This window comes from Doryrhamphus excisus, chromosome 1, assembly GCF_030265055.1.
Source record: "Doryrhamphus excisus isolate RoL2022-K1 chromosome 1, RoL_Dexc_1.0, whole genome shotgun sequence".
NCBI lineage: Eukaryota > Metazoa > Chordata > Actinopteri > Syngnathiformes > Syngnathidae > Doryrhamphus > Doryrhamphus excisus.
The window spans coordinates 43,883,646-43,906,998 of NC_080466.1; the positions used below are offsets into that span (position 1 = coordinate 43,883,646).

Here is a 23,353-nt window from a genome sequence, read left to right on the forward strand (position 1 = left end):
GCCTGGTTGAACAAACAGCCTTGTGGAGCAGCTGGCATCATCCATAGAAGATACATTTGCAGCCTAAGGTCTAGTACAGGGGTGGGCAAACTTTTTGACTCGCGGGCCGCATTGATATGACAAAATTTACTATATATTTTACACGTAACAGTCCACCTGGTATTATTGTATCTGTAAAATTGTCATGCAATCTGCTATTATTATTTATTATTTTATATTTTTATTTAAATATTTTATTATTATTAATTATTAATAATAATAATTATTATTATTATTAATTATTAATAATAATAATTATTATTTTTTATTATATTATTAAAAATAATAAAATATAATAATTACAATAAAATTAAAATAATAATTATTATATTATTATTATGTAAAATATGCAAATATAACAATAATATTATATATAATTAATATAATAATTATAATAATATAATAATAATATAATATAATAATAATATAATAATAATAATAATAATTATTATTATTATTATGTGCTTGTGTCCCTTTTTTCAGGAGCACTTTGTAAACAACAGACCATGTCAAACAACGAAATTGATACAACCATCAAAAGGTTGGCTCAGGCCATGATGCCAGGTTGTATGTTGACTTTAAATGAAATACTTTGGAAAGATTGGGCGGGCCGTATTCAAACACTTGGCAGGCCGGATGTGGCCCCCGGGCCGTAGTTTGCCCACCCCTGGGTCTAGTATCTGGGTGTTTAGAGGAGCTCACCAACGTGGGTCCATGGTGCAATGCTTTCTTGATTGCCTTATTCCCCAATTTAGGGACACCATCCCCTGGTCCGCTCAGGTGGAACGATCCAACTGTCCACAGTCACTGTGAAATTGTCCTTGCTGATGCAGGAGAAACTCAGAGGAGCCAGGTGAGATGGTCTGGGTATCTGGTCAGGACGCCACCCTGGGCATGTCTGACCAGGAGGAGGCCGCGGGGGAGACCCAGGACATTGGAGAGACTAGGTCTCTCAACTGGGAGAAGATGGAAGTCTGGGCCTCCTTGCTTAGGGTACTGCCCCCATGCCCCCACCTGGGAAAAGTGGGAAGAAGATGGATGGATGGCAACGGGAAAGAAGAACAAAATAAAATTAGTCATTAGTCATCATAGTAATAGCGTTATTGTGTTTCTAAAGATGGAAATGGAGTGTATCGTTAAGCACAAGTGTCCATGGACAGACGTGGTTCAGTCATTTTGAAGATACCGTGAAGGACCCCTTGGTCCAGTATCATCTGTGTGGGAGACAAGAGGACTTCTATACTACTACTATACAGAAATGCATTCGCATAAGCCAAAAGAAAAAAATACTCCTTATGCCAGTATTTTTCACAGTATGACTGCAAAGGTATGGACATGAAAGGCACAAAATGGCAGGAAATTGAACATGAAAGAACATGACTGCATCCCTCTCCCTTCCCGAGACAGGCCTTGCGGATAAGAGTCATCGAAGGAACCACAGGGAAAGACGTCTCTCACCACCCACCACCTCTCTGCCGTCCTTCCTGCGGTGTTGCCTTTGCACTCTTCTTATCAGCATCGTTATTAGGCTCGCTCTCCCCTCGCTGCCATGGAGAGGAGGCCCGGCCGCCCACATGCTGGGAGATTTGGAAGAGTAGCAGCAGCAGTACAGAAAGAGAGGGGGGGGGATGAAGACAAGAGGCCCAATAAAGTCCATCTGAATATAGACAGCAGGCCCTTTTCCCTTCTCCTTATAAAGAGCTGGTGGTGAATCCGAGTGGACGACCCTTCTGGAGCCCTGATTACTCCCTCCAGGACTGGAAATATAATTGTATGGACATGGAAACACACACACACACACACACACACACACACTCAGGCTTATGATGTTTTACGAGTGAGACAGGACAGAGAGCTTAGTGAGGGTTTTTTTTTTTCACATGCAGTTGGGGGAACATACTAAATTAGGAGACGTTAGAGGAAACCTCCAAGAAGAAATGATGGGAGCGTTGAATGATGGGGGGAGGTTCCCGGCCCGAGAGGTTAAGAGGGTGCGATAGATTAAGAAGTACGATACGCATGAACATGTGACCAAAATATCTGAGGATGGACTTTACACAAAAGCCATCTTCCATCGTCTCCGCATGGACGTACCGTATGCCCCTTTTTGGCCCTCACGTTGTCAGGGCAGATTCAACAGTTTTACAAAGATCTGCTCACGTTTGGAGGATGGCCTTGCTTGTGCTTTAATTTTAGGAAAGTCCTGTCCTGTCCTGATGCCGTCCTTTCATATAGTGGATGCCCGCACATACGCGACCCTGCAAAATTTGGTCCAAAAAAAACGGCTGTACAACACCGTGCAGGCAAATCCAGCTATGTTTACGTTAACTTCCTGTACAAGGCTAGTTATCGCGTGAACATCTGCTTCCGTGAGCAGAGTTTCCTCTGCCAGAGCGTGTAGTTCACGTCTGTGTTGGTGCACGGTAACGGTCCATCCATCCATCCATTTTCCTCCACTTATCCGGGTCCGGGTCGCGGGGGCAGCAGTCTTAGAAGGGAAGCCCAGACTTCCCGGTCCCCGGCCACCTCCTCCAGCTCCACCGGGAGGACACCAAGGCGTTCCCAGGCCAGCTGTGAGACATAGTCCCTCCAGCGTGTCCTAGGTCTGCCCCGGGGCCTTTTCCCGGCTGGGCATGCCCGGAACACCTCCCCAGGGAGGCGTCCAGGAGGCATCCGGACTAGATGCCCGAGCCACCTCAACTGACTCCTCTCCGTGAATCACCACCTTATCGTGGTGGAGGGGTTTGAGTGCCCGAGTGATCCGAGGAGCTATGTTGTATGGGGCTATATGCCCCTGGTAGGGTCTCCCAAGGCAAACAGGTCCGAGGTGACGGGTCAGACCAAGAGTGATTCAGAAGACCCATATGAGCAAGAACGAGAGGAGAAAGCGTACCTCGCCCGGATGTGGGATACCGGGGCCTCACCGTGGAGCCAGGCCCGGGGGAGGGGCTCGCAGGCGAGCGCCTGGTGGTCGGGCCTTCACCCGTGGAGCCCGGCCGGGCCCAGCCCGAAGAAGCCACACGGGATCTCCCCCTCGTAGACCCACCACCTACGGGGGCAAGCATAAGGGTCCGGTGCAATGTGTGTTGGGTGGCGGTCAAGGGCGGGTGCGTAGGCGACCTGGTCTTCGGCGGCCAAATCTGGTTCTTGGGCACGGTGACGGTCAGTGATCAATAACGAGACCCGGTGAGCATCCAGTCTCTTTTGTCAGTCAGAATGGACGCTTGCCGCAGTGCCTACCGGTTTCAGTGGGAGTGGACCTTTGCGGAAAGACCGATTGGATCGGGACTGCAGCTGTGACGGATCCAGTGTGAGCCCGGGTTGAGATTTGGGTAGAGGTTGCCATGAATCCATTCATCAGACATCTGGATCTGGAAAAAAAAAGAGGGTCCAATCAAACCTTCCATTTAAAAGTTTTTAAGTCTAACCAATGGTTTCGTTTCAAAAATGGAAGTGTACTACTCTAGAATGTATTTCTACTTTTACTACGTGTTACGTGTACATGTACTTTCTCCTAGAAGTGTATGAAAACAACCAAGTCGATCTCTACCATTGAGTTCCTGTAAGGCACCCCATCTGTTTAAGTGATCGGGTTTCAGTCAACATAAAGGTGGTCGTTTCACTGGGGAACTTTATTGCGCGACACATGACCAAAAGCAGCAGCTGCAACATCAGCGACTAATGTGATCTATCCCCATATCTTATTCACTGTGGCGGGCGTCTCACGTCTGCTGCGACCCCGCCCCCACCTTTCACGAAATAACGCCATCAGTGATGTACAGGTCATGTGCTGGCTGATGTAGATCCCAGCGTCTCTGCGGGTCACATGGAGTGCAGCGACTGACATGGAGATATTGTTTACCGGGCTCAGTGGGAAGCAAAACAGGGGGGGCATTTTCACAGCTGCCCTCCTTCACCAGCAGTGATAAGAAAGTCAAGAGGGGGCATAAATTGTGTCTGGACATCCTCTTTTGGAGCACCTGTCGCCCACTGAGACTTGTGGTTTGCTCAGCACAAACAAAAAGTAGCTCATCACGGCTCAGTGAGATGAAACCAAAGTCAGCGGCCGGTCAACAGCACTCGTTACATAATATCCACTCACGCACAACGGGAGTCGTGCATGCGGGACCGCTCGGGCGCACGTGCAGCCGAAGTGGATCGATTGTGTTTGTGTACCGCTGCCAGTTTGTGGTCAAACGCGCCTCAGAGAGCGGAAGCTCGGCTGTCAAGAGACGTCTCTTGTTTCTTCGCCGCTGTCGTTTGTACCCTCAGCCCTCCCCGAACGCCTTCTTTTCCTCCCTTCCGTCTGTTTTCTGCCCCCCCCCGGCAGGGCCGGCTGGGTTTGAGGTTGAGGTGGAGGCCACACTCGTCACTGCAAGTATGCTGGCCAGAGATAAGGACCCTCCACCCCCACTCCCACCCCCACCCCGCTCATAACTCTAAATGCTACATTCACATAGAAGCACTCGAGTGTTGAAAAGGGGAATACCAGTCCCACCTGACAGGAAATACTGTACATTTGTGGTTCTACTCCAGTCCAAGAGGGGGCAGTGAATAAAAATACAACTCAGAGAGAGGAAGACCAAGAACACACTTCGCCCTGAACATAGTTTGGTTAACACAAACTTACAAGGCAGTAGAAACACAAAGATGAGAAACAGGAATCTTCATGCTTCAGTTGGTCCTCATTCCACCATTGCTCAATATCCATCCATCCATTTTCTTAGCCTAATTAGGGTCGCGGGTATGCTGGAGCCTATCCCAGCTGACTTCAGGTACACCCCGGACTGGTCAGCAGCCAATGGCAGGGCCCCATTGGTCAATAAAATAAGATTTACACTAACGGGTAGGTCATTTCCAGGGTTTAGAGCAGGGGTGCTCATTAAGTCGATCGTGATCTACCGGTCGATCGCGGAGGTGGTACTGGTCGATCGCTGGTCGATCGCGGCGTGACATTAAAAAAATATCATCCTAGCATCAATGCCGTCACTTGATTGATATACAGGGCAGCCATTCAGATGACAACTGAATGTTGCCCTTCGGGCGACCAATCAAATCAAACAACGTCTCTAAGTGCAGCAGAACTTACGATGTCAGCCTATCATCCATCCCTGTTACTTGATTGACATACAGGACAACCAGTCAGATGACAACTGAATTTTGACCTTTAGGTCACCGCTCATGCGTAAACAACGATGCAAAGTGCTAAGCTAGTCGGCGAATTGCGAGATTTTAAGCCCTCGCTAAAGTTTATGGTCACTAAAATGAGTGAAGGAGCTGGACCAAGTAAAAAGGCAAAAACATATCACTTCCATACGGAATGGGAGGTGGACTTTTTTTTCACAATGTCTTTTTCGAAGTGCGTTTGCCTCATATGCCATTCTACCATCGCAGTACCAAAGAAGGGAAATGTGGAGTAATGTGGAGGTAATTACAAAAAATGTTAATAGTTAATTATGTGTGTTTTGCAATATTGGCTCATTTGGTTATGTAAGGTACATCAACATACATTGTACGTACAAATAATCCTCAATACATTTGAAAATAAATAGATGTTTTGCATTTTTGTAGTGGGTAGATCATTTTGACTCGGTCATTTTAAAAGTAGCTCGCATGCTGAAAAAGTGTGAGCACCCCTGGTTTAGAGCAACTACTTTTGGCACGCTTTCACCCCTGAAGAACTGAAGCTTAGGGTTCAACTTCAGGAAGGAGACAATTGGATGGCAATATCACATTTTGAACTGACAAATCTTAAGTTTGAGCATGAAAAGAATCCACTATCAGTAATCAGGTTTTGAAAGGCTGGACTACTGCGTGATGAAGAGGAGCACTCACGCTAAAGAGCTAATTTGCCTCAGGATGAAAGTGCTGAAAGAACAACAACCAAAGAGTTCCTGAGATAAAGAAACAGTCAACCTTGGATTTTGTATGATTTGGTTTTGGTAAAAAATGTTCTAGAACATTTTGCCTCAGTTTTTGTACACCGTCTTGGTTTTCATACGGACTAGTTCAGGGGTGGGCAAACTTTTTGACTCGCGGGCCGCATTGATATAACTAAATTTCCGGGGGGGCAGACTATATATTTTACACGTAACAGTCCACCTGGTATTATTGTATCTGTAAAATTGTCATGCAATCTGCTATTATTATTTATTATTTTATATTTATATTTAAATATTTTAAAAATAATAAAATATTATAATAATTAAAATAAAATTAAAATAATAATTATTATATTATTATTATGTAAAATATGCAAATATAACAATATTATTATATATAATTAATATAATAATTAGCATTAATATAATAAATATAATAATCATAATAGTTTTAATAATAATATAATAATTATTATTTTATTTATTATTATTATTATTATTATGTGCTTGTGTCTCTTTTTTCAGGAGCACTTTGTAAACAACAGACCATGTCAAACAACGAAATTGATACAACCAAAAGGTTGGCTCAGGCCATGATGCCAGGTTGTATGTTGAGTTTAAATTAAATACTTTGGAAAGATTGGGCGGGCCGTATTCAAACACTTGGCGAGCCGGATGTGGCCCCCGGGCCGTAGTTTGCCCACCCCTGGACTAGTTGGTCTGTCCTGTATTGTATTGTTGTGGAAACAAATGGCCAAACAAAGCACCCAACGTGTTAGCGACTCACCGGTCGGCCATTTTTATAATATCCCACCAAAGGCCCAAAGACAGTCACGTCCTCTCTTGCCTTGTGTAGAGGGTGGGTGGGGGTTGCAGTGTTGGGGGCGGGGGTGACCATGCACGTGATTACAGCGCAGCCTTCCCAAAGCTCTGTTTGAGCGAGCCCCATTTAGATTGCGTTACAAGCTCACAGTTCTGATAACCACACGACAGACGCCTGTGAAGTCACCTGTTGCTGATACGAGAACATCCACCATAATCACCTCTTCACTCTGATAAACCTCAGCGAGTATATCGGTCCTCTCTGGATCTCTTCATCATCACCATCACCAGTCCAAGTGCCAGCAGAAGCTGGAGGCGGGACGGCAGACGGCTGACGGAGTCCAGATCACTACTAGCGTCTGCTGGAGACAACACTGACACCGAGTACCCTCGTCACGTCTCTGTCACATACACTTGTATGGAGAGGTCCGAGTCCACCATTTGTATTGTGCTTCGGCATAGCTGCAATAACCATATACAGCACCAGTGTCAAACTCCAGGCCGGGGGACCAGATCTGGCCCGCCATATCCTTTTATGTGGCCCCCCCGAGAGACGCTTGGAAATGTTTGTTCTTTCGATTTGTACTTTTACGGCAAGCAATTGCTGTTTTCCTTCACATTAATTAAACATTATTGACGCAACAAGATATTATAAGCTTTTTAGGTTATCAAACCCCCATAATAAAACTGTAAAATAGTTGTACTTAGAACCTTGGTTAGCATCATTAATCCCTTCCAGAAGGTCCAACTCAAACCAAGGCATACACTAACAATCATTTCTAATAGGAAATAATGTTGATCCAATTAGTCATCCTTCGCAATATCATGGTTTGATTAGCGCTGCCTTGCTATATAAAAGGTCATTGTAGACGTTGGTCTACTGCAGGGGTCAGCAACCCGCGGCTCCAGAGCCGCATGTGGCTCTCCAGCCTCTTTGTTGCGGCTCCCTTTGCAATGCTTGAATATTTTTTAGCACCTGTGTGGTGAAAATGCACGTCTTTGTTATGAGTTTACAAAAATCCAACTTTGTGTGAGACCATGAATGCATCCTGACTGAGTTCTGACTGGTGACTGAATGAGCAGACAGGATGCTATCCAGTTCTCTCTGACAGGTTAACATGAAGGGAAATGAGTAATACTTTGAGTTATTTGAGTTATTAATTATTATTAATGAGTTATTTGACGATTCTAATAAATAAATTAGAGCTCATTTAAAAACAAAAGTTTATCTCCAGTACTAGCAAGAGTACTCCAACTCGTCTTTTTTTTTCCCTCCAATGTTGTTTTAAACATACAACGTTTTGCGGCTCCAGGCTATTTTTCTTTAGTGGGCAAGTGGGTGAAATGGCTCTTTTCATAGTAAAGGTTGCCGACCCCTGGTCTACTGTATGGAGCATTCTAGTCACTAGGCGGCACATTAACTTCATACTTAATATGGCTATCCTCCCCTTCCTTGTGGAAGTGGTAATATTGGGGCTTTTTAAAAAGTTTAGAACATATAAATTTGAGGCTAATTTGTTAGCTCACTAGCGAATGTCTCAAGTCCCTGCAGCATAGGAGTTGCAAAATGCAATGTAAACAGTGAATAGCTGTGTAAAATGTTATGAGGCAGCAAAAAACAAAGTCTTTGAGGTCCGATTACAGTCCAACAATTATAGTCCAACATAATGCGTAGCACAGTGGCTACCCACAGCATAGCAAAATGCTAGCAAAAAGCTTCACCGAAAGTAAAGGCAAAGCAAAAAGGCTTGAGAGTCCGACAGGGCAGGATGCGAGCACAACAAAAAAGGCAGCAGGCCAAAGGAGACGCGGAAGACGCCAGAGCAAAGCAGAAAAACTGGTACTTGCCACAGCAGGTAGAGGACAAGCAATCAAACAGCATTAAAGCGCTAGCTTGTGCTACAAACAACTCTGCATCCCTCAGATGGAACAGCTGGCTGAAGCAGGGCTGATTTCCAATCTGCCACAGGTGTGTCTGCTCCCTGGCCACGCCCCTGCCCAGCGCTCAGGTGTTCTAGGCATACAGAAACACACAATGAGTCCAAACAAACACAAACACAGAACATAGCTAGTGAACCTTATATGGCCGTCTAGTATCGGACATATGAACCACTATGAACGAGGGGCAACAAACCCACATATGTTTACACAAAACTATTTTAGAGTTTTACGATTATAGTTTATAGTTAATAGTTAACTTGATTCTGACCTGAACACATGAACAGCAAAGCAATTTGAACACCATTTGTATATTTCTAACACGTCTCTAGTCCGCCCGCTCGTCCTGGGAACGGCACTTCCGCATTGTTACCAGGTGACCACGAGATGCATTCAAGAACACTCCGACACTCACAACAACGTCTTTATTATGAATGTACTGTATCTGTAGCGTAAATAAACAAAAAAACAAAAAACAACAATAACATTCCCCACTAACGTAAATCTTACAACGGGAGTCAAATTTGCTGAATTTGAGTAGGCTCAGAAATCCCAGAAAATACATCTCACTCAAAGCCTGTGTGTTCAACTGAAATTACGTGGTGTCTTTGAACACAACTCTTCATTATAAACGCCATTAGAGTGTGATTCTGCTGCTATCAAAGAGTTTTCGGCAAATACATTTTCGGACAGTTATAAATATTTCTAATACTGTCCTCTCATAAATCCCTGTTCATAAGACACAGTAAAAAATGATGACCGTGGTGATTAATCATAATTAACTAAGATGAAAACTGTGATTAATTGATTACAATTTGACTGCCCTGATAAAAAGTCAATCCATGCTTAATGTTGTAATAATTATTTCTGTGCTAAACCTCCACCTTTTGTTTAAGAACAGTCTTGTGTAAACAGCCCGAAGTACAAAGGCCCGATCATGTAAACCTGTTCAGTAGTTAATCACAGTAAGTAAAGACGCACAAATCTGCTCTTTCATGAAGAGTCCTGCATGGAAAAGCCACACATGGACTACCCCACTTTGGGAAGGACCCAGGGCCGAGGTGATACTGGTCCAGTGACACACGCTGGGTGTTTGTGTACAGCAGGGGTCTGATAAGGCGGGGCGGGTTTTGGGACACTTGTGAGGAATCCCACGATGTCGGAGTTGCACATCGGAGCGAGAAGCGTGCAGAGAGTGAGATGTGACTTGGATCTATTTACATGTGCATGTGAATGGCGGCGGGGGGGGGGGGGGTCGGTGTCATGCTGACGCAGCATTATAAGGGGGGCCTGCGCAAGCTTGTTTTATCGAGCTGACACACTTGTCAGCTCGGTTTGGGCTCTCTCTCTCTCTGGGGTCTCCACAAGGAGAGGAGAGGAGAGGAGAGGAGGAAAGGCAAAAAGGAAGGGAAGACGAGGGTGGGAGAAGAAGCAATGGTGCGCGAGGAGGAGCAGGACTGCGCTCACCAGAGTGGAAGAGAGTGGTCCAAATGTCAGGGAAAGAAAAACACAAATGACAGGCGGGGTTGAGGAGACGAGGGTGTGAGTGAGAGCACAGCCATGGAAGAGGGGGGTGAGATAGTGAAAGATAAACAGTCACAAAGACAAGGAAAAAAACAGGAGAGGTCATGGTTGGATAACGACACATTGCCTTCCCTGCTTTTTACGTCTATCGGAATACCACCATGGATTTTGGAACGCTGTTTTGTACTGGAAGAAAGCTGGGTAAAAACTGGTACAGTACGCGTGCCTCACAGTCCAAAAGTCCAACTGCCACTGGAGCCGCTCCAACCCGCTCTGGACTACATCCCAATCACGCAGGTCTAGAGGTGCTAACGGAACATGTCAAGTTGTCCGTAGGAGAGAACGGCAGGTGTTCCACCAATCAGCGTTCTTCATCACAGACTGCCCCTGGGCTTCTTAAAAAGGATCCTTGGTGGCTCCGTGGAGGAACTTATCTGGTCTGTGGGGGGAACTCTTTTACCCTGGTAATTTTCCTAAAAGGCAGTGGGGTTTGTCAACGTTCCTGAAAGGTTCCTGCGGTTGAAAAGTGTGAATGGTTGTGATTGACAGGGTGTACCTGAAGCCAGCTCAACCGTGACCTTGAAGGGGGCCTATTATGCTCATTTCTGTCGAGTCGTGGACTCCTACGGAGCAGCTAACTCCGAAAACCAGCACAGCAAGCCCTGTAGTTCTAGAAAACGACAATGACGATGGCAGAGAAGGAAAACAACATTTACAAAAAGCCGTGGGAGTATTTCAGGCTAAACAGGAAGTAGAAGAAATCCATTGTAACACGGCACTTCCATGCCACAACAGCACATCTTTGTTGTTGCGTTATCTCTGCAGACATCCTGAATGTTCCGGAAAACTCGACACGGTAAAATGAAGGCAGCACACAGATTCCATATTCCATAACCAGAGCCCAATAAACAATATCATATCTTTTATTATTCAATCTTACAGTCGTCCCTTTGAATTTTATGGCTGCACTCTATCTATCAGAAATCCTTTTGTGATTGAATATGGCTCATCATTAGCATATTTAAGCACATTTTGGATATACTTTGCCTTATTGTGGCTAAATCAAAGACACAACAAGCTAAAACTCAACTCTGAACCCTTGATGTCACTTCCTGTCTGTCCCACCACTCGTTCACAGAGGGAGCACGTTTATTGCAACACACAAGCACAAATCTCACTGATGTCTTAAATGGCTTATTGGGATTAAGGTGACTGTAGGGGTGTTAGTTCATGTCTACAGGGCTTTTAAAATGTTCCAACAATATTTAGAAGGTTGGTAAACAGGTTTTCTTTGCTCTATGGAGCCAGAAATAAGCAATTCTACTTTGTGGAAATTCACTAGAAAATGTATTTTTTGTTAATATTTTGGGGGTTAGATTAAATAATTTCTTTTGGTTTTTGTCTGATCCTTTGAGAGGAATTTGTAATGAAAACCGAGGTGCCGATGTATGTTTCTGCTGCGGTGTGGGACCACGGCATGATGCTCCGAGGCATTTCAAGTATTATAAGCCTGTGGAGGCGCTAAAGCAAAGGTAGGGAACCTATGGCTCGGGAGCCAGGTAGGGCTCTTTTGATGACTGTATCTGGCTCTCAAGCATTTCTTACCACAATAAAAATGTATTTTTGCTAAAATTTTAAAGTAAACATCACAGAAATGACTGTTAAAAATAATATTCAAAATCAACAACTTTCTTATGCATTTTAATCCGTCCATCTATTTTCTACTGCAATACTGCCGACCATATCTATCTTTCCTGATGATATTTTCCAGGTCAAACACCAAAACTCGATTATTACTGGATAATGCGGTAGTCTACCTTGGTCATTGAGATGTCAACATGTAAATATAAACTTTCCTCCTTTGGTCAAATAGTCACCTAGCTAAAGCTGCAGAACCAAGCCTTCTGACGAAGATGGCCAAAAGAATGAAATATACTGAGTATGGTGCAAAACCATGCAGCAGCAGAAGTTGTATTAATGGCAACAAGTATTTGATTTATTATTGGACACTGCGCTGCTCACGAAAGTGTGCTGGCCACACCCCATTGGCGTGGGGTAGTGTGCCTGGTCTACGTAATTAGAGCCCATTATATCTAAAACTGTTGGTCTTACATAAAAATGCACACATTTTATTGCATTCAATGTTTAAAAAAATGTATATGGCTCTCACAGATACACATTTTAAAATATCTGGCCTTCATGGCTCTTGTAGCCAAAAAGGTTCCCGACCCCTGTGCTAAAGGAAGGCAACAAAACAATAAAAACTGTTGCCAGGATGATGACACTAAAAGCACTGTCAACATGAGTACCAGTATTCCAGTATTCTCTTTAAAATAAACATGTATCTCTTGAAAAGACCAGTTTTTCGTGAAAGGCTACACCACTATAGATGGATGAAGATGAAGCTTCTTCTTTCCGCCGTTATTTTGCGGCGTGTGGAAGTGACGCATCTTCTCCAAGAGCTGATGTAAGCAGGAACAAGTACAGACGCCAGGAGTAAAAAACAATGTAGCTGAGCTGGTCGAGCAGCAAGGGAGCACACGTGCCCGCCGCCTGAGGTTGGGGGGGGGGGGGGGGGGTGACAGGGCCGCACGCAAAAGGCTTTGGGACAGCCCCCAAACGTCAGTAAAGCCGAGGGAACACACGGCACCCTGGCAGGTGGTGGTGTTGAGACCCGATAAGTCAGGGGCCTCCTGCACCCCCCCCACACACACACACACAGCGCCTTGATAACAAGCACACACACGTGAACCCTGTGACCCAGTATGAAATAGGACTGTGAGGAAAAACAGGTCTGGAGTCCTTGCCAAGTACAAAGTCTTTATTCTCATTTTGTTGTATGGCTTTCCTTGAAGGGACTATAAAAGACATTTGCTGACGTCAGATGAACATCTACAAATAGGCATCATCTGCAGCAGCACCCACGCAAATCCACTGCCACGGTGGGTGATACCACCCGGCCAGTGTGGGGTATGCCTCTGCAGGTTAAATGGCATCAGTGCTACACTACATAGTAAAAAAGCTCTTAACTTAGTACCTCTTATAAATACCTACATATAAATATTGTCCATGTACTTGAGGACTGAATATGTTGAATGCAGTGCTTGGACAGCGACGTACGGAGGAGACAGAACAACGCACGGGTGTTTGCGCTCAGTGTCAGCTACCATCTAATACGGATAGGCGGCCTGCCGGGCTCGGACCCAAAGCGCCGCATCCTGCTTGTGGTGGTCTACATCCATGTGCAGCGGGTCGGCGAACGAAAACAGTTCCAAAGTCTGTGCTTGGTTCTCTGGCAAGATGAGTTCTTGGGACTTCGGGAGATTAAAAAAGGCGTGCTTTTGTATTTATTAAGGCCCCTTTAATAAAAAGAATAAAACGTCTTCCTGATACGACTCCAGGCCGAGTACCATGCGGCGCCAAGTCTTGCATGTTGAGACTTCCTGTTTTTTTTGCAGGTGAAACATGGTGTCCTCCAGGGTGGGGCTTGTTGGTCACGGCGTAGAGCTTTACCTCGCCGCGTGGAGAGCACGAGGACTCCAGATAGCGGGCGGCGTCTCAAGGTAATCTCCCAATGCCCCTGCCGCGTCCAAAAGCAGCAGTCGCCCTCCCATCCAGCTGAGATACTTTGGAGCGTGAAATATGTCCCAGAAAGCTCTCAGACGTCAACATGTACCACAGACGTCATTCTGCAGGTAACTACAATACGACATGACATTGATATAATAAAGAACAATCATAATAATAATAATAATAATAAATGAAGTGTCAGCTTCAAGAAGCTGTTGGAAGCAATCAAACACGTTAAAGCTTCTCAGCCCCGCCCCCCCGTCCCTCCCACCTTTACCCTTTTTAACCCAATCACATCAGCAAAGGGGCACTCCTGATATTTAGCATATAGTGCAATAGTCCCACCCCTTTCGCTGAACCCCCCGTACATGAAAACGGGGTCACCCCAAAGGGCATTTTCCCCTCTTCTGTTCATAAAGTCCCCCTTCCTTGCCCCCCCGCCTGCTCACTGCATGCGGTCGGGCTGGATCTGCTGCTGCTGAGCGTAGTGCAGGAAGGCCGGGGCCGGGCCGGCGGCCGAGGGCAAGGTGGGGTGGACGGTGGTGGGCGCTGTGGCGGCGGGGGCCGGCCCGGCGGTGGCGCCGGGGCTGGCGGCGTAGCTGTAACCCAGGAAGCCGGCCGGGGAGGCGGCGTAGGGATACTGCTGCTCAAAGGCGGCCTGGGCGTAGGCCGCACTGTAGTCCAGGTAAGGGCTGCTGCTCACGGAGCTGGAGAGCTGGGTGGGCAGCACCAGGCTGGGCTGCACATACGTCTGGGGGTAGATGTAGGGTTGGGCCAACCTGCGCAGACACAAAAAAACAAATGTGTTACCGAAACGGGGCGGCGACAACGCCAACTCTAGGAAACGACTTTTCTCCCAGGGTGGAAAAGGTCTCCCACGCGGATATCCGCCACTTCTAAAGCGCTACCGAGCCGAGAGGCAAAGGTTAGGAGTCTGCGTCGGTTAGCAAAACCTACCAAACACGTTAGGTGGGACCTCCTGAGCTCGGCTGGGGAGGGGCGGGTGAATGATAGAGTCAGCCGTTACTGGCAGCTTTTCAAGCTCAGGCACCGGCAGAGTGTTTTAACAGCTGCTGCTTTTCACTTAACCACACACACACACGCACACACACACACACACACACACACACGCACACACACACACACTCACACACACACACACACACACAAAGAGAAGTGCAGAGCAGAAGTAGCCTTGTCCTCAGGTAGCGTGTAAACATCACGCCATCCATCCAGTGCAGGTGAGTGAGGAGGCGTGCTGAGAGATGTGATGGTGGCAAGGGAGCTTATGGAGGATGGCGCCTCATGGGGTGCCTCATGGCGGGCCTCTTAGACAGGTGATTAAAGCTGTGGGGGACGGGGGCGGGGTCTCCAAAACTAGGTTCCCACTTAACTGGACTGGTACACACATGCATCAAATGTGCTTTGTGCCACTTATTGGAACCCCCCCCCGTGTAGGAGTATACAACTAAAAGTGAGGTACAAGCCACGCAGCACCTTTGTCCTGACCCATGCATCCATTTTTTTACGTCAATGCCCCCCCCACTCCTGGCTCCGACTCCTCCCCCACTCGCTCCTAGAAACAGACGTCGCTAGTTCGCCACCAACTGCCACAGCCTAAAGTCTTGCCTTCTTCCATAAAATCGTTTGGTAAAGACGAGGCCCGACCTAACGGTTCCGGTCAGGACCAGTAAGTGTTTGTTCTGCTCCACGTTAAGGATGCATCCTTTTGTTTCCATCGTAGAGCAGTACAGTCGTCCCTTCAAATTGCATGGATTCACTCAGTGCTTCTCCACCAGTGGGGCGGGCACGGCGAGAAGCAGGGAGGACTTTCAACGTTAGTTCAGACCTGCTGCATTTGGCTGCTTTCAGTCTGTACAGTACAGATAAATAAATAATGGCAGTTTCTCCATTGTACTTCAAGTCGGGGGGGGGGGGGGGGGGGGGGGGGGGTTGCCCCGGCGGTGGCATGGCAGGAAATAAGTAGGTTTTCAAACTGTGATACGCAGTCCTCGACACGCTGGGTCAGTAGGTGAAGCATACAAGCGCCAGAAGTGATTGCCAGAACAAGAGCCTTTTATTGCAGGTTTGAATCATGCCGCAACCGTTGCTGCGGTCATCCAGCTAAAACTCAGTTCCGAATCCCCGACGTCACTTCCTGGCCACACGTCTGATTACATCTACGACCGTACATTAGCTAATACGAGTGCAAAGGTCAAGGGAGCAGCTTTGGGACTGCTGTACTAGGAAGAAGGTGCTGTTGAAATAACGTTGCACGGGACACATCGGAATGGGAAAGCATTCCTAGACAGAGACAAGAGCATCCCAAAACGTCACACACTCTTCCGCCGCCTCCCAGTGCTGATAAAAACACGTCATGTGCTGCTTTAGTCTTCATTTATCAATAATGAGAGGCGGCCTTGGACGCAATGGGCACGGCAAGAGCTGGAAGCATGCAAGGATAGGGATGTCATCACGCTCCCACACACACACCAGGAAGCACGGCAAACCCCACACCATGCCATAATAGGGAAAGAGTCAGAGCGCAATCAGTGCATCCTCTTCACTCCACATCACTCGCACACAGAACGCAAAAGATAAAAAGGCACTCCAATCCATCACAGCACACCGCACTGCACTCCCAAGCCATCGCTGGCACCTTGCAGAGGGGGGGTGGCGGGGGTGGGACATGTGCCGTCAAAGCCCTCCTCAAGACTAGGTCTTCCCATCATCAGCTGGCAGCGACCGTGGCAGAAAGTTGGACAGGAGGAGGATTATGGTCAGGCAGAAACATGAAGGTCATCATCACATCAAGACATCAGGCTGTCACGAGGAGCTCACAAATTCTTTACAATAATCATTAGAAATTATGTTTCATAATCACATCTCTACAGCAGGAGAACGGCGGGACAAGGAGGGAATTGGGATAAAACTGGATGCTTTTCTCCATCAGTCGGCTACAGAAGAAGTCAGCAATGAGCATCATTACCGTGGACACTGGCCAGGAATCCCAGGTCAGCTGGTTTGGAGCCGACGGGCGGCCCCAAACACACACTTGACGCTGAACGCGGCGTGCGCACAAAGCGTGGGATAAGCCCGATACGTGATGGCCACAAACAGGCCACACGATACGCTTTCTACTCATTAGGGCTTTCTACTCATTACCACAAATGAAGTTGGATCAGTTTACTCAGTGCAGCACATGAAGTGAACGAGAAGGGACTGGGGGGGGATTGGGGGGCATAAATAATGGTTATGAATCAAATGTCTTATGAATGTATTTTCGGCATTTCCCCGACTCCTCATCGAATATCGTCCAGAAAGTGGCGCTGAGGCTGCGGCAAAATGGAGCAATGTGGCATCTACAAAAAATACTGCAATTTGCAAGTCAGTGGAGTACTTTTGAAATACTTAGTATACCAGCACCTCCGCTGGAGCAGCGTTATCAAACTTGTTTTCCCGCCATATGTTCTGCCGTTCATGAATAATGAGCCATAATTATTATCATAATGGGCATGTGTCCCAAAATGCTGTTGGCGTATAAAACATGGCCGCCCATTACCGTAGCCTTTCCGTTGAGGTTGAATACTGGGGTGGGGCGTTTCACACCTACTGTACATCGGTGCGCGTCCTCGGAAGCCTGCTGCCTCATTACACGTCAGCCCCAGAATGAAGCGAACCATCCCCGACTGAACCCCCACCCAGTCTCACCGAGGTGTCAGCTTTCACGCCGCCATTGCCAGCCGGCCAGGAGATGGCTTTCAATAAAACAAGCATGCAGGAGGACGGCCTCAATGTAATGGAGGTCATCCTATGGAAAGAAGGCTCGCCCGCCCCCCATCCGCCCAGCCTTCCAGTCTGCAGCCCACATCCACAAACTTTGTAATACTCCAGTTTTGCTTACAAGGCCACTTCAGACCATGTCAGCACACCATATGTTGTCAAGGGGGGGCTGAAAGAAAAGCCACTTGAGCGCTGTGCGTCTTAGGGAGGCCTGCGTCTGTCACTCACTATCTAGAAGACTCAGAGGCATGGGGGGGGGGGGGGACAGGTGCCTCGCGTGGCCCTCCACGTCTCTGGGGTGGTGGTCATGGGTGATTAGGGGGCGTAAATGACTGTAATATGAGCCAGCACCTGTCGGCCAGATACCTCAAACCACCAGCGAGCTCCACATTTTAAATCCTTGAGGGCTTTTTGTACAGGCAGTGGTCTCCATGGTAACAGAGGCATGGCCAGGGGACTTTCCAGGGTCCTCCTAAGGTCTAGGAACGAGATGGGACATAGTCCCAGTGGATCATTCAGACCCAGTATGGCTTGAAGGGGACATGAGTGGAGAATCACTACCAGTTCAAGAGCTTTTTTAGGAGGTTCAGCGACCTCCAGAGCCACCATCTTATTTTGTCATCGTCTCTGCGGAGGACAAACAATCTTGGGAAGCACTGCTGAGGAAGAGCACCTTCCTCGTACGATAGAATCTATCCGTCTTCTTTCAGTACAGCCCTGAAATTGAAACCATGATCTATATGAAAGCATGAATAGTAGGAAAAATGACCATATTTGGGCTTTTCTCCGGGGACTCCGCTTTCCTCCCCCATTCCAAAAATCACTAAAACACGGCTCCTTAAGCTAAGCTAAAACCACCAAGTTTTATTGATGTCATCATTATATCAACTAGATTGTGTAATATGAATGTAACAATGACTATAGGGGTGTTATTTCATGTCTAGAGGACTCTAATAATGGTCATGTTGTGTTATATTGAGAAGTTCCTAAAAACTACAAAAATATTCCATCCACCCAGCTGGGTAAGGAAGTAAGCGGCATAGAAAATGGATGGAAGTGAACCGGGGTAGGTTCCAGCTCACCTGTGGCCCTTTAAACCCGACAGAGCTGATATGTTGCGTGTAAAATAAAACCTTTGAGGGCCGCTTGAGTCATGATGAGAGCTGCAGGGGACGAGCGGTCATTAATGTATCGAAACGCGTAGATTGGCTACCGATTAGCCGCGCAGCGCAAAGTCTCCGTGACGCTAGCCAGGCCGTTTCCACAACATGGCTGCCTCCAGGATGCCGAGCCCACAAGTCAATAAGCGCCTGACAAAACTTAACAAGTGAGTCACACATTCACCTCTGGAATGCTCCTCGTTGCCACAGATATGTGAGCAACCTCCCTGGCCTAGAAACGCTAATATGCTAATCGTACTCACTCTGGAGTCGCACGCCGGGCCAGAACTACCATGGACTTGGCAGAGGCCCCCTTTGTCCGAGAACCACTGCGGTCGCTTGGTGGCATCGCACAAAGCATCCAACACAAGAGCACAAAACAAGCGCCCACTCCGGCTGACTTACCCATACTGCCTCTGGATGAAGGCTGGGTGAATGGGCTGCACTCCGATGGATAAGCCTGGAAGATATGAGGCCGACTGTCAAGACACAAGACATATACAAACGCACGCATTTGCATTTACAGAGGAGGGCCGGGGAACAATAAACAGAGGGCATGGGTAGACAGAGGCAGGGCCTGTTTCGGTTTTAGCACAAACAATGTGCAATAGGAGAACCCCGCTGACCGACATTACGTTTGTCAAAGATGGATTCTCATCCCTGAGGGCATATGACCAGATGTTTGTGATCCACAGACTCATTAAAAGGCTAGATTGCCCGTTTAAGCCCGATTTAATGCTGCTAAGTGCATGTTTGGTAAAAAGGTCTCGGAAGCCAAAATACGGTCAGGATGGGGACGCAGCGTGAACAAACAAACATGTCTCACCTGTCTGTATGCTGCGGGGTTTGGCGCCGAGGTAGGCGAGGTTGACGTTGGCCTTCCTGCCGTCAATGATGGGGTTAGGATCCTTGCAGGCTCTCTCGGCCGCTCCTCGCTCTGTCATGGTGACCTGGTGGGAGAACAGACGCAGGCGTCAATCATGGAGTCGTTGATGGTGAAGACGGTGTGGTACTCGGGCAACCAGCGGAAGCGCCGTTTCAGCTAGATTGTGGTCCAAACCTGACATCAGCGACGAGATGCTACATCACTGCTGGACACCTTTAGTCAACATCCACAGAGATTCTTCGAAAGCATTTTAAGTACGAGTTAGTAACTTAACTGTTGATTTGGCCCAATGCCCCGTCTCTAGTACGCTAGCATGCTTTTTAAACGATTAGCAGCACACTTTCCTCACTTAGCATTCAAAATACAAATGTATTCCTTTAAAGCTGCCCTCAGCAGCAGCTGAGGAACATCTGCTGAAATATGGATCAGAGCAGAGTAACAATTAAAGCGCTTATTCAATTAGGGATGGAATATTAAGCAGATCGTCTTAGTCCGCCCCCTCCTTGCCCCCTCTTGGTATTACACAATCCCTTCTGTTTTGATTGCCACGTCTGCCAACTCCGTCATCTCGGCGTGCGGACCGAGCTGTGAATGTAGGCCATGGCGAGCAAGGTTTTAGGAAAAAGAGCCATTTTAAAAGATAGTACGCCTCTTTAGGCGACAGAGCCCACTCGGATGTCTGCCCTGTCAACACACAGGAAGGAACAAGGCTTTGTTTACACGGCGTGGAGCCGTTCTGGGGGGGTTCCACTAATCCACCACTGAAGTGTGTTTGGATAAAAGGTGAGCTTAGCTTTGGGGCAGCCCCCGCCCCTTCTGCCAGCTTTATACCCAGCTAGGACGAGGGTGCCATCAAATTTCTAGATTCCAATGAGTATGAGGACCACATTTAACACAATTTGAGATGTTGAGAATAAGGTCATACATTTCTGAGAAAAAAGGTTGTCGTCCACAAGAGTAAAGTCATACATTTACGAGAGAAAAGTTGTACCATATAAGAATAAAATGGTAAATTAACAAAGTGGTAATATTACGTGTCAGAAGGAAAATAAGACCATCGCTCTTCAAGAAGGAAGAAACTTCCCTCCTGCTTCAGGCAAGCTTTCATTTAGCAAGCTTTTACTCCTCACTCCCCCCATCCCAGCCAGTCCAGGGCAGCGGCGTCAACTCACCCTGGCTGGCAATATGGCTGACCATCATTAATCAGCGATCGCATCCATTCATTGACTTTTCCTTGGACTTTCTTTATGACACGCATGGATGTAATCTGCGGAGTGAGTAAACACGCCGTGGATGAACTTAGTTGTAATAGGCTTACTCACCAACTACTAACGTAGCACAATCAGCACAAAACAATGAGACTATTTTGGTTTCATTCAGAGCGGGGGGGAAATCATTTTTTAATAACCCAAAAACTACACCAACCCTAATGATTGTGACCACAGGTATTGGTAATTTGGAGAAAACGCCGACCTTTAAAATTACAAAAACAATCCAATTGATCTACAATTTAAGACTATTGATGATCTGTTTTAACGGCACAAACGGCACAGGCAGGGAGGGGGCGACTTCACACAGGTATGTGATACAACTTATTTTGTTTTTCTATGAAAAAAAGTCTTCAACTATTCTTCCGGGACCTTCCATGAAAAACAGCAGGAAGACCATTGAACGTTTCACAAAGCAAAACGAGATATTGAGAAGTCTAATCATAATATTAATTGAAAAGTGCCAATCGTAATTCAAAGCAAGAAAAAACAGATTGATATTTTGTGCAAAATCCCGCTCCTTCGCTGGAACCCACACCAGAGCAACGAGCAATTCCAAGTTGCTGGTCAGCCGGCTCACTGTGTACATTTGCAACAGCACCCACATCCCAACGAGCCTGTTTAACCGGAAACACCCGTCTCCCGACTCAACCGTTAGCAACACGCCTGGCAGGACAGTTTTGTCTGCTTGGGGACGCTTATGTGTAAACACCAAGCTATTGTCTCGCATTGCGCCTGTAAACACACGCATAGAACCCCTTTCCACTCCTTCTTTGGCCTGACAGAGCAAGATGGGTCTTTCCAAAGTTCTGGTAAATATTTGCATTGCTTGCGTGGCTTCTGGGCTTTGTGTCGGCGGGGAGAACGGCTGGGCGGGTGGGATAAGTCACCTATTAGCCAGGAAAATACCAGAGGCTCACAGAGTTCACTTTACATAGCTGCCATGTCCCATTGGAGACCCTAAAGTCGAGCGGGGGGCCACGACTTCTACCTCCAAATGATTAGCAGCTTCTGCTTCCGAAGCAGCGATGCATCAGCGGAAATCATGCAAAGGGTGTCGATGGCCATAGAGACCATGCTGTACAAGGTCAACCCGTCTGCTTCTCCAAAGTAACCATATAAAGGAACAAAGTGCAGACAGTCTCTCCTTCACTGCTAAGCCATAAGCCAGAATGGGAGGGGGTCTTTGGGGGTAGACATATGTGGAAAAAATATAATCTTCTTAGTCATCCAACTTGTTTGAGTCCTTATCCTCATTAAGATAAAAAACAAGTCAATTAGACGATCAGGGAATAAAGTTGACATGGATCCTCTTATACGTTTCGTCATACACACAAAGCAGACACACATGAAAGGGCAAGTGGCGGATCATAATCATATTCATATTCATATGGACATTGTGTGTTTTCCGTGTTGTTGTACTTACAAAGCCGTATCCCCGGGATTTACCGGTCTGCCTGTCCGTTATCACCACAGCCTCGTCAATGTCCCCGAAAGACTCGAAGTATTTTCTGAGCGAGGCGTCGCTGGTGTGGTAGGGCAGGCCGCCCACGAAGATCTTGGTAAAAGTGGTGTCTTTCTGTAGCAGTGTGGGATGCATGGCTTCCAGGGCTCCGTTCATGAACTGATGCAGAAGCATTGGCGAGCCGGCTGAAGCACCGCGGACACGCTGAGTCAAACTAACGGGCTTCAGTGACGGCCCGGCATTAGTGGCTTACAAATACTACAACAAGGGCTTACAAATACTACAACAAGAGTCAACTGTCGTAGTAAAAGTTGAAAAACATCCGCTAGCTAAGCTACGACGCGGGAGCTCTCCGATTGGTCGCGTGCACAACTGGTTGCTTCTCCACCACAATGAGACGTCCCTTTATATAGATGCCGGGGACGCGGCCACGCCCCCACAGTAAATGTAACCAATAAGAGTAGACCCGGCCTGCCAACGTCTGGTTTAGTCCCGCCTACTCGGACACACCGTGGCACCTGCCGTTGTCCTTTAACCTGAAGCATTTAAGCTAGTGTAGCCTAGCTTACAATGCCAACACGATGACTCCTCGCATGTAAACAATGTTTGCAGTATTATTCATAATGACGGGGAAAGTGTGGGCATTAAATTAACTAATTAAAAAGTTCAAGCCACAAGTGTCAGTGCTTCCATGGTGTCCCGCCCAAAGTCAGCTGGGATAGGCTCCAGCATACCCGCGACCTTAGTGAGAATAAGCGGCATAGAAAATAGATGGAAAGAATATACTACATAAAACACAAAACGCAGAAAATATGAATCAATTATTCAGTTGGCAGTTCATACTGCTCAGCAAAGGTTGTTGCATAAAAATACATTTTCTGATAACAAAAACACTATTGTGCAACTTTTGTTTTCTGGGTGACTATTTTACTTTGGCCCTGTCATATCATCTCACAGAGTTGACAGAGAAACACAGAAAAAAAGAGGACTGCGGTGTAATAAAGTGGTGCCAGTTG

The 23,353-nt window shown here is 46.9% G+C and overlaps 1 protein-coding gene across 1 annotated transcript; it reads right to left on the bottom strand.

Annotated features, from left to right (window-relative positions):
• Window positions 1-12,988: 12,988 nt before the first annotated feature.
• LOC131140152 (RNA-binding protein 38-like) lies at window positions 12,989-22,576 on the bottom strand. Its single transcript, XM_058090321.1, has 4 exons — window positions 22,299-22,576; window positions 19,545-19,668; window positions 19,124-19,178; window positions 12,989-14,554 (listed from the first exon to the last, which is right to left on the bottom strand). Exons 1-4 carry the CDS (start codon window positions 22,509-22,511, stop codon window positions 14,221-14,223), a joined length of 726 nt encoding a protein of 241 aa, XP_057946304.1. The 5' UTR covers window positions 22,512-22,576; the 3' UTR covers window positions 12,989-14,220.
• Between the last annotated feature and the right edge of the window lie 777 nt (window positions 22,577-23,353).

Bases quoted from the DNA above. Each gene is read 5' to 3' on its own strand.
- LOC131140152 (XM_058090321.1), bottom strand. From the start codon at position 22,511: ATGCTTCTGCATCAGTTCATGAACGGAGCCCTGGAAGCCATGCATCCC. The intron at 19,179-19,544 runs GTGAGACATGTT...CATATCTTCCAG, and splicing joins ACCCCGCAGCATACAGACAG to GCTTATCCATCGGAGTGCAG. The intron at 14,555-19,123 runs GTAAGTCAGCCG...GTGTCTGCGCAG, and splicing joins TTCATCCAGAGGCAGTATGG to GTTGGCCCAACCCTACATCT.